A 17748-nucleotide genomic window follows, 5' to 3' on the forward strand; every position below is an offset into this window, starting at 1 on the left:
CCTTGAAGACATATGGGCCTCGTCCTGGCAAATCGACGATCTTCGCTCACATCGACGTGAAGGAGACCGCACTGTTGTAGGATGGTATGTGATCGCGGAAGTGAGCGTGATTCGGCTGAGTTGGGTCAGTCGGCAATGCGTGGAGAAACTCAGGATATTCCAGCTCAACTCCGTTGATGTCCTTTTGCTTTTGCAACTTTAATTTGCCCTTACGGCAGCACGAAGTGAATTTCCGATCAACAGGGCGTTTTGAGATGAAGTTCCTCGAGCCGCAGAACTGGAAGATGATGGCCATTGGACTGCAATTGTGCGCCTCTACTCCAGCGTCGTCGAATGTATGGCTTCATTGCGGAACGCTTGTCTCTGACACTCTGTAACTAAGCGCTGACTCTGAAGAACCGCTGCATGCCGCTACTGCGATTGTTCATGAGTTTCAGCCGCGATTCGAAGTGGATGGGCTGTGGCATCTGCTTCACGCCGCGACTGGGATTGCTCAGCAGTTTGTCGATTGATGTAGCATTGTTGAGATTGACAATGTGCTGCACGAATTCTCCCGAGAAACTCCTGACTTTGCTTGGCCGACCATCGTTAGCATTTCGACACTTTTTTGTGAGGGGATCTTCGTCCTCGTCCATAATTTGTTACTGGAAGTGAAATAATCTTCAAGGAACATTATGAAGGCAAATAGAGATAAAAGAGTGGGCTGCCTCTCCTTGGCCACTCCTCACTCTTCTCTCTCGCAATCGTTCATCATATGCATCATACAAAGATAGTAGTGCGCTTACCAGCATAATCGAATGTCTGTCCCTGCGACTTGTTGATTGTGATAGCGTATGCGGGGAGAATGGGGAATTATGTATATGTTTGTATATCTGGATATATTGTATATCCAGATATACAAACAGACATAACTGCAACCGTGATGATGGGTACAAACTGAGTAATAATTGGAAATATGTTATTAACCATGCAAAAAATATATAACTGCACATATTTGGATCATCTTATTTGACAGGTACTATTCTACTTCACCGAGTGTTGACATCCCCAGCGTTTAACAGCACTCTCCTCTCCTTTGTTGTATTTGGATTGCCAACCAACAACTCTCCTCTCCTTTTTGTATTTGGATTGTCAACCAACATCGGGTAAAACATCAACAAGATGCACCAACTGTTCTCTTTTAGCCCCCCCCCCCAACACGTTCCACTCATTGGCTTCCACATTCAGATAACGCCCTCCCCCTTCCCTCCCCCCTTAAACTTGTACTTAAGAGCTTGACTCTTGGAATTTTGCCTCACTTGAGACAGTAAATCTAGCTGTGACGGTCCCACCTGATGACGGAGACTTGTGTTGCCTCCGAAACGTCGTGATTTATTATTTTATTTCTATTATTATTTCAAGTATCTAGTTATTTATTACCTACGTGACTTTACCGAAAAACCTAAGAGTATGAATCCTTACAGTCACGATAGCTTCAAATCTAGAATTGGCTTTGAAATAGTTTTGTTGCATTAATGTTTGTCACTTTTTGATGTTCATATTTTTGGTTATTGATATAATATTACGAAGTTTGTACTTTTTATCTTTGTCATGAACTCTGTGTGAGCAGGGATAGAGCACAGATCAAGGACGGATGGGGCTCCGATAGAGCACGGATTTAGCACGTATTGAGCTCCCATCGAGCTCCGATCAAGCACGGATCGCACTCCAATCGAGCATGGCTCGAGCTCCCATCGAGCACAGATCGAGCTCTGATGGAACACGGATCGAGCACCGATCGAGTTATGACATTTTGAATACATGTTTCTTTGTGTTTGGATTGAGCTGTGATAGTTTGATTACCTGTGTCTGTGTTCCAGCATAGAGCAGCTATGATACTTTGATTACCGGTTGTTGTATATGCCGGGTCTTGAAAAATGTATAAGAATAAGAATATTTTAATGAAAATTGAAAAAATGCGTAATCCGAAATTATGCTAATGTATTTCATGTTGCACATAAATTATGCTGATTAGAATGTGTGCTTGTATTAAGTTATGCAAATGTATGCGACTGTGCTAATGTATGCATTTAGGCTTAGCCTCGTTGTCTAGGGTCGTATTATCAATCGGGATAATACAATTATTCTCGCTTTAACATTTACTGATTATGTCTTAGTGTGTTTATGTCAGGTCTCCAAATTCAAATCTCACCGTAGGATACAGTTCTCATAATTATGATTATTAAGCATGAACTTAGGAAGGCACCACTCAGACACTTCTGTGTTAAACAACTTTAATTTCTAAACAAAAACATAACACTCTAATATGCGAACTCTTATGCTTGAAATTGTCAACACAGTACTCCTGGAGATGTTCTCCTCATTGATCCGTACATTTAACCCTCAATGATTACGTTGTCAAACTGGGTAATCAGAACAATCGATTAATTCCTCCTAGTAACGCGAGCATATACGGCGATAGGAAAAAGTCCTTAACATTCATGCGACGATATTCATACGAACGCAAAATTGAGAAACATATCCCGAAGGCAAAAGTAGTTATCAATTAATTAATTGGCAAGATTATGCAATTAACTAAACGAATGACTTAAATACTTCTAACAATTGTATTCATGTAACTCGACGGCAGCAATGCTTTTCACGATCAGTTGATATTTAACGCACCACCTTGGAATGACAACCCTTCTTGAAACACAAAGATAACTTTTTGGAACAATATTATTAGTCCAGATATGCGTGTTGTGTGCGTGTGTCTTGATCAATTCTTTGCGTAAAGCAGACGCCGAGGTTGGGCATTCCTTGTACCAAATTTTAGTTTGTTCCCTGCGGAGCGGTGAGTGTGTGAGGGTGGGAGTGTCATACAAACGGCTTAGTTGCTCTCTGATGCTCGGGGCGTGTCTGCAGCAGCTTGTCGGCTGGTGGATGACGAGTCGGCACGGCGCTCGCCATCGGCAGTGCGCGATGATCCCGTCATCAGATAGCGCCCGCAGCTCGTTTGCTGCTGGCGTTCCTCACTCTTGTCTTGGTTCCCAGCTGGTGCTGGTCGGTGTGTGTGGGTTGAATCCACGGCGCTCTCGCTGGCGCTCTCCTCATCCTCACGGGTGGCTGGTCAGGCTCTTTCCCCTGCTGGATGAGCTGAGTCGGCACAACGCTTGTCGCTTGTCCGCTGGCAGCTGACACCCTTGCTCGGTGGCGCTGGTGGCGCTGCTGCGCGCTCTCTCCGGCTCCGTGCTTTCTGGCGATGCCTGGTTGTGTGCGCAGCTGGTTCTCTGCGATGCTGGCTTGGTCGATGCTTGGCTCTTTCCGCCCTTTCTCCCGGTTGATTGCTCGTCGTTGCTAGTCACTCTATCTCTCTCCTTGATCGTGTAGCTGCCAGCTGCACACGGACATCTGCCCTGACTGCAGGGCTGAGCTGGCTCAGGCTCTTACTACTGCTCCGTTCTCTCTCTCCTTTGGCGTGCAGCTGCCAGCTTCACACGGACACCCGCCCTTACTTCAGGACTTCGCCTTTGCTCTGCTCAACTTCCATGCTCTCCGCCCTTCTTTCAAGAGGGCTCTTGCTGTGTGCTGCTTGTCCACTGGCACTCACTCTCAAAAGTTGTACATTGTGTAGGGGTGTCAGGGGAAGGATTCCCACCAATAGGTGGGTTAGTGGGAGGGGTGATCAAGGAGATATAAGGAGAGAACGGGCGGGAAAAGGGGGCCTTTTGCGGGAACGAGATTGGGACAGCTGGGGACAGGTGTGAATGGAAGAAAAGGAATAAAGGACGAGACCCCTGCAATCTCGTGTCGGCTCCCCTTTACATTTGGTGGCAGCGGTGGGATCTCAATGGCTACAAAGAAAAATCCCCGCGGGAAAGAGCCAAGGGAAGAGGAAGCAGGGGCCGGGGATCCTTCCCATCCCAGGCAACAAGGGGGCCTGCTATCAGAAGCAGCAGCAGGGGGCCCTGATCGCCTGGAGGACCCCATGGAGGACCGCATGGCCCGCGTGGAGAGGGCACTCCAGGAGCTACTGCAGAGGCTCCCTATGGGGGGCCCGCCAGCACCGGGACCCCTACCCCCACGCATACTACGGGAGGAGAGGCCACGGGACCCGGAGGCCGACCAGCCGGCCGGGCGGGAGCCGCAACCAACCTCGTCACGCCAGCCGCCGCCGCTCCCGCCAAAACCCCCAGGGCTAAACACCCAACATGGAGAGCAGGTGGCCGGACGGCCGCGTCGGCTGGGGCCCGTCGACAAGTTCGTGGCTGAGGAAGAAGATTGGGAGGGGTTTGTCCACCGATTCGAGGCTGCCTTCCATGCTCTCGAGTGGACAGACGAAGAGGCACTACGAGCGCTGCCATCCGTTCTGGGCAAAGAAGCACTCTCCTCTTACACCTCCCTTCCCTCGCACAGCAAGTCCACGCTACAGGCGGCCTACGAGGCTTTGGGGGAGATCTATTGCCCGGCGGAAGAAGCCTTTAAACGGTTCCAGGATCGCCAGCGAGGGGCTAAAGAATCCCCTTTAGCCTACAGGGGTGCGCTGCTCGTGTTGGCGAGGAGAGCTTTCCCTTGCCTGGCTGAAGAAGCGCTCGAGGACCTCGTGGTCGAGCACCTCATCGCCTACGCTTGCCGCGCCGGCGTTGTAATGCCCGTGGTGACGCCGGAGGAATGCACCTCGCTGTGGGCTGCCTGGACCATCCAAGCCCACGAGCAGGTCATGGGCCGGGCGCCACCCGTGGGCCCGGTGGCTGGCGCGGCGGGGGGGAACAGCCGAGCCGTTGCCGCGGCGCTACTGGGTCCAGCGACACCAACCGCCGAACCTGCACCGTCACCACAGGCTGCCTGTGGGGCAGCTGGGAACGGACCGCCGACGTCTGAGACGGAGCCATCACTGCGGGAGGTGTACGCGGCGATCCGGGGACTGGCGGAGCAGAGGGACCAGGGGCGCGACCAGCCGCCGCGTCGCTGGCAGCCGCCTCTACAACATCGCGCCGAGCCCCCCCGACGGAACGCCCCGTGGGTCTGCCACCATTGTGGTCGAGAGGGGCATGTGGCGAGGGGGTGCCGCACGGAGCCGGAGGCCGCCAACGTCACCTGGAACCCGCCGGGGCCGAACGCCGACAGGATCCAGGCGAGTGACGCCGTCCCGCCCGGCCTCTCGGTCGGGCCGAGCAATTACAATTCCGACGCCTGGAACTCACCTGGAGTCTCCTCGGGGTGGGCGCCGGTGGTGTCGTTTCCCGGTCCCCACTGTCCTGGTCGGGAGAAGGGGATCGCGCCGGGGATAACGCCGGGGCCTGTGATCGCGTCGCGACCAGAAGTGGCGTCGCGACCCGGAGTGGCGTCGCGAACGGACGTGACGTTGCATCCGGAAGTGACGTCGCGGCCGAAAGTGGTGTCGCGGATCGCGCCGGGAATTGCGCCGGGGCCGTGGACCGCGCCGGGAATCGCGCCGGGGCCGGGGACCGCGTCGGGGATCGCGCCGAGGCCGGGAGGGACATCGCGGGCGGAGGTGACGTCGCGGGCGGAGGTGACGTCGCGGGCGGAGGTGACGTCGCGGGCGGAGGTGACGTCGCGGGCGGAGGTGACGTCGCGGGCGGACGTGACGTCGCGGGCGGAGGTGACGTCGCGGGCGGAAGTGACGTCGCGGCCGGCAGTGACGTTGATGCCGGGCGTGGCGTCGCGGGCGGGCATGACGTCGCGGGCGGGCGGGGTTTCGCGGGCGGGCGTGACGTCGCGGGCGGGCGTGATGTCGCCGGCGGGCGTGATGTCACAAGTTACCTGCGACGCTGGCGAGTTGCCAGGGGCAACGGCCCGGGGGCGGAGGCAGCCCACACGATTGACATTGCGCCCTGGAGCAGTTCCACGGCCTGCCTCGCCACCGCTTTGCGGCAGAGCGAGACGGAACCAGGGGGACCACGCCCCCGTGACAAAGGAAAGGGAGGGGAGAAGGGAAGGGCTCACGGGAAGGCCCACCCCCCAGTCCCCACCGCCCCCTACAATGGGGGGGCCCCCCCGGGGGGCCCCCCCACACCACAAGGGGGGCCCATCCTACGTCACCAAGGGGGGGAAATTTGCACCACATAGAGAGCCCAGCCCGCAACCCAGGGGTAAGCCCACACTATGTAACAAGGGCGCGTTCACCCTGCTGCGACACACTTCAAAGGGAGGAACCCCATCTTCGTTCCATTCACATCCATCCCCCATCATTTCACCATGCACCACAGGATAACGAGACGCCGCCTGGTCAGTGGCCGGACTCAGCCACACAATGGAGGAAGCTGGCAAGGCGGGTGGTAGCGGCCACGTCAGGAACCTCGGTCCTGGTCGGTGAAATCGCGGGAGTGTCGGCACGTATCTTGGTGGATACGGGGGCATCAGCCACGATCATCTCGAGCACCATGCACGAGATGCTGCCGGATAAAATCTGACCTTTAGTCCCCGTCAAGACAACGTTCATTGTAGCATGGGCTTCCTGGGCCAGGTTGAAGCCCCGATACAGATTGGGCAGCTTTCGGTAGCAGGACCCATCCTTGTCTCCGCAACGTTGCCCGTACCCTGCCTGTTGGGGACGGACTTTCTGAGGCGGATGCCAATGAAAATCGATCAGGCCAATGGGCGGGTGGAAGTCCAGGGAACGCATCTCCATTTCCTAAAGGCGGAGGGGGCCAGCCGGGGTGTACCCTACATGCAGGCTCTGGTCAGTAAGTCTGTCTCCATTCCCCCGGCAGCCCAGATGCTGGTTCCACTGCAATATCGGTCCCATCTCGTGACAGCCCGACCAGACTCACCCATCCTGGTGTCTCCGGCGTCAGCTGCCATGGATCGCCATGCGCTGGTGGGAGCCGAAACTATTGTACAGAGGAACCAGCATCTGTTCATTCAGGTGCTGAACACCTCCAATAGAACAGCGACGGTGCAGGAGGGAACAGTTCTTGCCCACGTTAGTCCCTTGTCACTAGGAGCCCCAGGGACAAAGCCCGAGCTTGTAGGCAGCATCAGCCAGTCCGAGGACAGAGGGGCCGAATCGTGGATGGACCAGCTGGCGGGGCCTGAGCCGGGATTGCCGCCCGACCAGAAACAGCAGCTGCACTCGTTATTGCAGGAGTTCTCGGACGTGTTCAGCCGGGGACCGTTCGACCTAGGGCGCACAAATCTGTCACAGCACCACATCAACACGGGAGATGCCGCACCCCTGCGCCAAAACACATATAGAATGAGCCCAATGGAAAAAGGGCACATTCAACAAGCGGTGCAGGAGATGCTGCGGGCCGACATAATTTCTCCATCCTCGAGTCCCTGGGGGGCACCGGTGGTCCTAGTCAAGAAGTCAGATGGGTCACTGAGATTTTGTGTGGACTTCCGACGCCTCAATGCCGTCATGCTGCCCGACGCATATCCCCTACCACGTATCGACGACTCATTGGATGCACTGGCGGGAGCAACATTTTTCAGTACGCTGGATTTATTGTCCGGGGTCTGGCAGGTCCCACTAGACGCGGACTCCCGGCCTAAAACTGCGTTCCGGACACCACAGGGCCTGTTCGAGTTCAACTGCCTGCCTATGGGCCTCCAGACTGCGCCGGCAACGTTCCAACGCATAATGGAGTTGGCCTTAGCAGGCCTCCAATGGGAAACGTGCCTCATCTACCTCGATGACGTCATTGTTTTCAGCCGATCATTCGAGGAACACATTGACCGATTACGTCAGGTATTCCTGTGGTTCCGGAACGCGAACTTGAAGCTCAAGCCGTCGAAGTGCCACCTTATGCAGTCGTCGGTACGCTACTTGGGCCACGTCGTCAGTGAGTCTGGAGTGGCTACAGACCCGGAAAAGACGGCCTGCGTGAGGGCCTGGGCTGTTCCCACAACGGTTCCGGAGGTACGCCGGTTTGTGGGTTTCGTTTCTTACTACCGCCGGATTGTGCCCAACTTCGCAACCATTGCCAAGCCCTTGCATGTGTTGATGGCGAAGAACCAGAGGTTTTATTGGGGCCCTCTGGAGGAAGAGGCATTCCAGCAGCTGCGCTCACGTCTGACAGATGCACCACCATTGGCCTTTCCGGATTTTGGCCTCCCCTTTATCCTGGACACGGACGCCAGCGATGTGGGCATCGGCAGTGTTTTGTCGCAAGTCCAGCAGGGTCGGGAGGTGGTTATCGCCTATGGTAGTCATGTGCTTTCATCAGCGGAGCAGCGCTACTGCGTCACATGTAGGGAACTCCTGGCAGTCGTTCACTTCGTGCAGCAATTCCGACCCTACCTGTATGGTCGCAAATTTACGGTCCGCACTGACCACGCGGCCTTGCAGTATTCGCTCCGCATCGACCAGCCTTCGGGCCAGCTGGCCAGATGGATAGAGCGCCTGCAGGAGTACAGGCACCAAGTAGTGCATCGCAAAGGGACTAGACATGCCAACGCAGACGCATTGTCCCGACTGGCGCCCCAGGGCCCTTGTGCATGCACCACAGGCGGGGCACGCTGCAAGGAGGCGAGGCTGGAGGGGACGGTCATCGCTCCCGTACGCACGGCGGAGGGCGCACAGGGTGAGGTCCAGCTGACCGACCACGACCTGGGGCTGACCTTGGACGATTGGAGATGGCTACAGCTGGAGGAAGCCCCACTGCGAACACTACGCGCCTCAGCAGAGGCGGGGGGGAGGAGTACATCGTATGGGAGGATCTCCTCATGCGATGGGACCCGACAGGGCGCCGGCGATGCCTGGTAGTTCCGGAGTCGCTGCATCAACAATTGGTTATGGACGTACACGGCCGCCAGCTGATGCACCTGGCGGGGCGGAAGACACTGTACACATTACAGGGTCGGTACTTTTGGCCAGGTATGACCGCTGACGTGCATCGATGGGTCACTACCTGCGTCGAATGTGCGCGGCGAAAGCCGCCACCCAGGGTAAGCCGGGCGACCCTACAGCCCATCACGGTGACCAGGGTCAACGAATTGGTTGCGTTGGACATCCTGGGACCACTGCCGGTCACGCCACGGGGAAATAAATACCTGTTGGTCGGAGTCGAGTACTGCACGAGGTGGCCGATGGCGTGGGCCCTCCCGGACCAAACGGCACAGACCATCGCCGATGCCTTCGTGGGAGGCTATGTCCTTGATAAGGGGGCACCGGAGCGATTGCTCACGGATCAGGGCAGGAATTTCTCCTCACAGCTTTTGAAGGACGTCTGCTCTATCCTGGGCACTAAAAAGGTCCGAACATCTCCGTATCATCCCCAGACCGATGGGATGGTAGAGCGGCTTAACCGCACCATAGCGGCCATGCTGTCCCAAGTGGTGGACGAAAACCATTTCGACTGGGACCTCCACATTAAATGGTCCATGGGGGAGGCAGAACCGAGGACGGTTATTTTTTCTCCGGGGGGGGGGGGGGGGTGATGTAGGGGTGTCAGGGGAAGTATTCGCACACCTCTTAAACAACTGTGAAAGCGTAGTACAATACAACTTATCGCAATCCTAGACTTTGCAAGCGACTCAAAACATCAGGAAAAATGTAGAATAAAACTTTCAGCGATACTCTGTCGGTCTATGCCGAACTCAGCACCGATCATCACCTCGCCCCTCTTCTCTGCGAAACACCACACCCAATGCTAATATCGAGGCCATGCCCCGCAGCCTGCTCCTTTGCAAGACTCTCTGTCGCTTGTCGTAGTAGCGATGTATGGGTCGTGTCTCTGGTTATATCTGAAATTATCTCTCCTCTCTCCGTGTCTCTTGCGAGAGAGAAAAAAAACCAGATGCCCTCTGTCACGCTCTCTCTCCACTGCCGCAGTGGCCTGGCTGCCCCCTCCCCTTTATGACCTTTGACTGGCTATGTTTTTGTTTGCATCCCCCCCCCCTCTTCATAGTGTTTGTTATCTCGAGGCCAGACACCCTATTTTATGGCTACCATGTGTTTGTGTCAAATTGTTGGAAGACAAAGGTGGCCAGGGAGGCTCTGATTCCATGGAATGCATATTATCTGGTCTTGTGTGTGTTGTACATATGTCTTGTATTTCTTATGAGTTACCCCCGGTCAAATATCTCGTATTTATTATTTGGTTTATGCTTAATCAAGATTCGTAATGCCCCTCGTTGTTACCACCATTATTCCGAGGGTTTTGCCAAGCTTTGTTATACGTCTGTGTCGCCAGGGATCGGTGTTTTATTCTCGAGTTATATTTTGATATCCGGAGGTTAGAGAGATAGCTTTAGTTTGGACTTAAGTTTTCATGATTGTAGGAGCTCATGTACTTTGGTTCATTTGGTAAAGTCACGTAGATAGAAAGATACAATAAAAAATATATATATGCGGTGAATAAGAGTAAAATAAGGGAATTGATAATAAAGCCACTAATGTAGACTGCAAGCTATAATATCGACTTATTCTTATAGTCAAGCTTCGGACTTTTACCGTATTAAAAAAATAAAATTCCAGTTATCATGTCCGTTTGTGGCTCTGGAGATTTGTTTGTGAACTGTACAAAACGTTTAGGGAGGTCATGGCATATGGTCGTCTGACAACCTGGAGATTTCGCAGATCGTCATTAACCCCTATTTGCCCCGGGAATTTATTGTTTAATGTTTTTTTTTATGACCTCCAGTTGATTGGTGCTTGTGGGAGGTAGCGGGTTTGAGGGTGTTTTTTTTATCGATTATTATTATTTAAAAAAATATTGGCAGAATTATTTTTAAATACATTTTTGGAAAAAGGCCTATATATACAACACGGTGTCTACGTGATCTAGCATGGATCAAGCTGAGATATATTGAATACCTATGTCTATGTGTTCGAGTATGGATCAAGCTGTGGTATTTTGATTACATGTGTATATGTGTCCAGGCAGATATTAAGCTGTGAAATGTTTAATAACTGTTGGATTTTAGTGTAAATTAGGACAAGAGATGAAGTTGTCTCCATGCCGTGTTGGTCACTGAGTTTGTTGAACTATACCTCACCATGCTGCTCAATGCGCGATGCAAGGGGTGCCTAAGAATATGAATTTGCTAATTGTATTCGCCATATCTGGGTATCGAACTCAAGTTATGGATTCATATTGCAGTGCACTAACCACTGCTCATCTCGTATATATGTTTTGTTGTTGTGATATTCAGCGATATATGATTAGATCAACAAACACACCCGTTGGTACCATTGTCAGGCATCACAAGAAATCTCACAATCTCAGAGAGGTAATGCTCATCCAATCAATTTATTGTACAGAAAACCAATACAATTGTTTTCTAACTTTAAAGAATGTTCAGCACGAGTTTAGACCGTTACATGGTTTGTTTTAACCTCGGTGAGCTGCAGCAAAGCATTCAGAATCGTCGGATGCAGCGCACCGACTGCATGGTGGGACTCATTGCGCCGTACTCGCTGCACTTGCGGTAGTCGCCCTTCTCCAGCAGGTACTGGCGCCCGCGGTAGTGCGGCTCCTCGTACCCCACCCAGACGCCGTCGTGCACCCTCACAGAGCGCACCTCTCTCATGCTGAAGCGGTCGTGCAGGTGTGAGCAGTCATCGGTCAGCTCCATGGTTTGCCCACCGAAGTCATCATGCTGATACATGGTCATGCGGAAGTTGGAACTGTTTTGCTGAAAGAAGGGAAAAAACCCCACACACAAACAGGGTTTAGATTTAATGCGTGGGTTTTTGCAGCCAATATTATGGTTCGTAATGGATTTTGTTTGGGGGGGTTAGGCCCCGTAATGATTCTCACCGGACGGTAGCCAGGCAACTTCAGATATCACGTGCCCACTTTGCATATGAGAATGTTTAATAAACCTGGCTGGTGAAACAATGATACATTGGGCGTGAAAACTGTGGTACACGTGACAATATCATTTGTTTGGAGGGTCTTATGACACAAAATTTAGGTATCAGCATTTTTACATCTTATTTTTTAAAACAATTGAATTTCCAAAAATAACTCGAGGGCTCTCAGCAACTTCCAAATCAGCTTCGTGTCGTTATTCTTGGCCAGTGATTGTTATTTAGAAATGTATTTTGTACTTATTGGAACATTTCACCTGAAAAATCCTTTGAGATGAAACGTCTCATTGCAAAGCTGTCCAGGGTGTCAATTGACACGTACATAGCAGGCATATATATGAACATTTTAAATATATAACCTATACCGTATTTTATTAAATCACAGTTGCTGAACACAGGCCCAAAACGCCAAGCAGCCAACAACACACATTCCGTGCGACCTGAGATAGAGCCAATGTGGTGCTCAAACCAAACGCATGAACATTAAAACACCGCATAACCCTGCATGTTTGAGTATTTAAAGTTCCTTTAAATGACAATCCAAAGTTGAAAAACATAGAAACGGTCAATGAGCAGCAACACAAATAATAGTCGACACTATACGAAATATGTACAATAATACGGGTCTACAAATCGCTTCATGGTCTTGCCCCACCATATCTTGCCACACGTTTATCTTTATAAATCCCCTTCTCCCCCTCTACGCTCTCAATCTTTGCTGTCGCTCTCTGTTCCTCCTTCGTCTTGCGCGCATTCCACGCTTTCGCTATTTCTCTCTTCTTTCCCACCATTCACTGGAACAAACTTCCACATTAAGCGGTCACCTTCGCTCACTCAATTTCCGCTCACTCTCTCAAAACTCACTTGTTGTTCCCTAGCTCACCTCACGACCCCTTAATCCCCCCCCCATCATAACCACCACCATTACTGAACAAAAGCATTACATGGCGACCACTCATTCCCAATTCATTCAATCCACCATTATTCACTGTCATGAATTCGCTTTTACCGAATTTACAATTTACAGATTTGCCCCATTGGTTCATCTCATCTATTTAATTCACCGTTACATTCACGTACGTTGTACCGTTATTAATTCTTCGTAAAGCGCCTTATTTTATGCGCTTTTAAAAATTCCAGTAGAATGAGATAAGCGTCAGGAAATGTCGGAAGTCATAACTCCGGATGTCACACTTTTCTTTCTGCTCCTTCCCCCTCCCCACCCCCTGTGCACTGGCCGCACGTTGGGATACTCACACCACGGATGGTTCTGCAAGAGCCGATGTGGTCGTTGTGCGCCATCCAGCGCTGGTACTCGGGGTACTCCCCGGGCTCCATGATGTACATGTTGCCCTTGTGGTCCGGACGCTCGTAGATGACCCAGGCGCCGCCCTCCACGCGGATCGAGTTGCAGCGGCTCAGGTTCGACGCCATGTTCATGCAGTCCTGGCCGGACTCATAGTGGCGGCCCTTGAAGTCCCGCTCCTCGAAGAAGATGATCTGCGGTGCGCAGCCGAGCGTGGGGCACACATGCCGGATTTCACGAGCCGTTAAAAGTTGTGAAGTTGCTGCTTCGTGAACTTACACGTAGAAGCAAATGTTTATTAAGTGTACTACATTATGTTTTATATAGTACTGTACTGCCATTCAGAGGAAAGGAAGTTTTTAATATTTCGACGAATTGGCTTTCCTCTAAGAAAATCTTCCGTTTCTTTTCCGTGACTTTGAAAAAGAAACCACCACTCTGCTCTAATGTATACAAACATGTTCTAGTCCAATTCCAATTTTATTTTGTTTAGCCAGGTGAAAACTTTGATGCCAGGATGAGTCTCATTTTCAAGAGTAACCTGTGCCACCGAATTACAAAAACAAGAGCATGAAAAAACAAGTTCAACAATGAAGCAAATATAATTAGAGAATGAAAACATCCCTAAATTTAACTCTTCATTTAAATTAAAATATTGTTAATTTGATTTAGAATTCACTAACAAAAGCCTCTCGCAGTGAATAAAACAATCTTCAGAAACAGCACTCGTGTGTTTGGGTGTGATATTAGATTGTTCACACACAATTTGTATTAGTAATAGATTTAAAATATCTGCTTATGTCTCATGTATTTGCTCCGTGTCAGTTGAGACCCTGGACACCCTTTACAAAGATAAGTTCCATCTCGAGGGATTTCAAGGTGAAATTTTTTAATTGGTAAAATATAACACCCAGGATTTCAACCCATGTGGCCACACTTGCTGTACAGTGTGAACCATCAGTAATGCCACAGATCCCCACTAAGTAAGCAGTGAGTGAGTACTCAGTGAGTGAGTAGTTAGAGCTACAATGATGTATGCTTTACAATATATGTGTGTATGTGTGTGACACGCTGTATATAAGCACAGGCACACATATCGCTTGTTCTTATTAGCAAACCAAATGTATGTACTTTCTAACAACCACCGCTTCATCCCACCTTATATTGACAATACAATGGCGTATACCGTTTACGTAAACACGATGCTCAGCTGAATTGTGGTATATTACCAACACACCGATACTTTACCACTTTACCTTTTTCATGGTGAGGCTGTGGTTGTCAGCGCAGAGGAGTGCACTTAGTTGAGGCTTCCGGGGCACTATATATAGGGCTGAGCGTTCCCCTTCGGTGGCAATCCAATTGTCAACCTCTCACAATGTATTAATTGTTACGCTGCGTTTAGCAACCGTTGCTTATTGAGTGGTGCATCAGCAAGATAAATGCTTACTCTGCACGTCTATATCGCTCGTGCAGCGAGCATCCACCGCGTGTTGAATGTTCACTCTCTGTAATTAGTCATTGCGAAGCTAAACATCAGGAGTAAATGCTTAAAGAAAGTTTTACATTAAATAGTATAATTTGCGTTAAATCGACATGCACATACACCAATGGATACATACCCATTATCGAATTCATATTTAACATCTCATATAAACCACGAACACAAAAAACAAGTGAATATTTAATAAAACCGGAGAAGGCAGTTGATTCTTTATATTAATTTGATATATAGTGATTGTAAGAGACCCGTTTAATAAATACGCTAGTGCATGTATTGTTGTTAAAGGGTTAAAATGTCCTTTGATATTTTAAATCCCGTTTAGGTAACAGCCAAAATCTTGTCCCGTGTCACTTATGACCGTGTTGAGGAACATTCCGATGCTGTTGTTGTCCTTGCAGCCTTGAGCATGCAGCATATAGGGAAATGTGATCGGGTAGTCTGCTTGTATACAGCGAATTGTGGCATAGCAGGATCAGGAGAGATGGTGATTGCGTGGGGAGGCCTTTATCCAGCAGTAGATAGAAAATGGCATATGTTGATGTTTATTTTGCTGCTGCTGCCACAATGTCATATCAACTGTGGATTGTGCTGCAGCCAAGAGGCATGACACACAGCTCTGCTCGTACAATGGACTCACGAATCACTTACCTAGCAGAGCAACACTGAGTCCAATGACTCAAATCCAGGGCGGTCCTGCATTGCGTTTTTATGTTAAAACTGTACATTTAAATTTGTATGTTAGCAGGTAAGGCCCACTGAGCTATATAGCTCTTTTTCAGAAGCGACCTGGCTATCACAAATAATTGCTCAACGAAGTGATTTTCATGTGGAAATGTATAGCAGGCAAATACCCTAAAGGCGTGTTGATTCAAAATGTGGAGGAATAAAATCGGAGAACCCGGAGAAATATCCACATGACCACAGGGAGAACATACAAACTCTAAATATACAGCAGGCGTAAGAGTCGGGATCGAACCCACGACGTCCTCTATACTAGGCGAGGTAGTCAACATTTCACGGGCGATACAATAAAACGAATACTGTTCGTACAATAACAATTTGCATGACTACAGGGAACCGTTAACGCGAAATCTCCCAGATAACTCTTATTATTATCATTATTAGTATCACTATTATTGTCATAATCATACGAACCGCCGCTGCAGGGTACACCACGGGATTGACACGGTGGAGACCGAGAACGCACTGATGTGATGTTTATTGTTTCGTTTAATGTCGTCCTGTAATTCCGTTAACAAATTACTGCAACCGAATCCCTAAAAGTTTGACAATGATATAACGTCACTTGCCTAATTCTGTCCACGTCCAAATAACCAGCTGAATTCCATGGCTGCGGGTTTTTGTGTGAGTCTATGGGGTCTCTGTGTGAATCTGTGGGGTGTCTGAGTGAGTGTAAGGGGTCTCTGTGTGAGTCTATGGGGATTCTGTGCGAGTCTATGAGGTCTCTGTGTGAGTCTATGGGTTATCTGTGTGAGTGTAAGGGGTCTCTGTGTGAGTCTATGGGGTTTCTGTGTGAGTTTATGAGGTCTCTGTGTGAGTCTATGGGGTGTCTGTGTGAGTGTAAGGGGTCTCTGTGTGAGTCTGTGGGGTCTCTATGTGACTCTATGGAGTCGCTGTGTGAGGCTATTGGGTCTCTGTGTGAATCTATGGGGTATCTGTGTGAGTCTATCGGTTCTTTATGAAAGTATGTGGAGTCTCTATGCGAGTCTGTGGCATCTCTACCTGAGTCTATAGGGTCTATGTGTGAATCTGTAAGATCTCTATGTGAGTCTGTGGGGTCTCTTTGTGAGTCTGTGAGGTCTCTATGTGAGTCTATGGGTCTCTGTGTCAGTTTATGTAGTTTCTGTGTGAGTCTGTTGGGTCTCTATGTGAGTCTATGGGGTCTCTGTGTGAATCTATGAGGTATCTGTGTGAGTCTGTGGATTCTCTATGTCAATCTGTGGGGTCTCTGTGTGTTGGGTCTCTTTGTGAGTCTGTGAGGTCTCTGTGCGGGTCTGTGGGGTCTCTGTGTTTGTCTTTGGTGTCTCTATGTGACTATATGGGGTCTCTGTATGAGTCCATTTGGTCTCTGTGTGAAACTATGGGTCTTTGTGTGAGTCTGTAAGGTCTCTATGTGAGTTTGTGGGGTCTCTATGTGAGTCTGTGGGGTCTCTATGTGAGTCTGTGGGGTCTCTATGTTAGTCTGTAAGGTATCTGTGTAAGTCTGTGGGATGTATCTGTGCATCTGTGGGGTCTCTGTGTGGGTCTGCGGGGTCTCTTTGTGACTCTATTGGGTCTCTGTGTGAGCCTGTGGGGTCGCTATGTGAGTCTGTACGGTCTCTATGCGAGTCTGTGGGGTCTCTGTGTGAGTCTATGGGGCTCTATGTGAGGGGTATCTATGTCAATCTGTGGGGTCTGTTTGTGAGTCTTCAGGGCCTCTATGTGAGGGTCTCTATGTGAGTCTGTGGGGTCTCTGTGTGAGTCTATGGGGTCTTTGTGCAAGCCTGTGGGGTCTCTATGTACCATTGGTGACCGGGCTGAGACCATCATTCCAACGTCCTGGGAACTCTGGAGCTTTGCGGTTTAGGTGCTGCGAAGTCACGGGGGGTTGTTTGACCAAAACTCAACCACGCTGATCATTGTGGCTTGATAAAGGGAATAACATTGTTTTCTCGCTTCTTGCGTAGCACCTAACTCGCGTGGGTGCCCCTATCCAGAAGAGCTGCTCAGGTTTTTAAGATCCCTCAAGCTTTTTTGGCATGTCACAGTCCGCTAGAGAAGAATTTTCAAGAATGAAGCACAAATCCGCTCGTATAATAGCCATGCATGTCTGCGATGTCTTTAAAATTGGATATCATCATTAGCATCATTACAATTACGTGTATTTTTATTTCCTAACGTATTTTTGTATACATTTTTATTTGATAATTATTAGCAGAGTTTGTTTGTATTATCTGTGTACGGAACTGGATAAGTGATTTACACCATTGGAACCTCGTTTGCCAGTAAAACATATGATAATTGTTTTGTTACCCTTCTATCTGGCAACAAAACGAACACCTTTTTTTACAAGGAGTCATGTTTTCCAGATACAAGGGTTAAAAAACCAATTATCATATGTTTTACTGGCAAATGAGGTTCCAATGGTGTAAATGCTTACCCCGAGCTCTCATATTC

The 17748-nt window shown here is 49.8% G+C and overlaps 1 protein-coding gene across 1 annotated transcript in view; it reads right to left on the reverse strand.

The window, feature by feature from the left end:
* Positions 1-11179: 11179 nt before the first annotated feature.
* LOC144720196 (gamma-crystallin S-like) overlaps positions 11180-17748 on the reverse strand; it is a 52284-nt gene continuing 45715 nt past the window's right edge. Inside the window, exons 5-6 of the mRNA XM_078596693.1 lie at positions 13019-13261; positions 11180-11583 (exon numbers count right to left, since the gene is read on the reverse strand). Of these exons, the coding sequence (XP_078452819.1) occupies positions 11308-11583; positions 13019-13201 (459 nt within the window). The 5' untranslated portion in view covers positions 13202-13261 and the 3' untranslated portion in view covers positions 11180-11307. The remainder of the gene's footprint in view (positions 11584-13018; positions 13262-17748) is intronic.

This window comes from Lampetra planeri, chromosome 8 (genome assembly GCF_965212315.1).
Source record: "Lampetra planeri chromosome 8, kcLamPlan1.2.h2, whole genome shotgun sequence".
Taxonomy (NCBI): domain Eukaryota; kingdom Metazoa; phylum Chordata; class Hyperoartia; order Petromyzontiformes; family Petromyzontidae; genus Lampetra; species Lampetra planeri.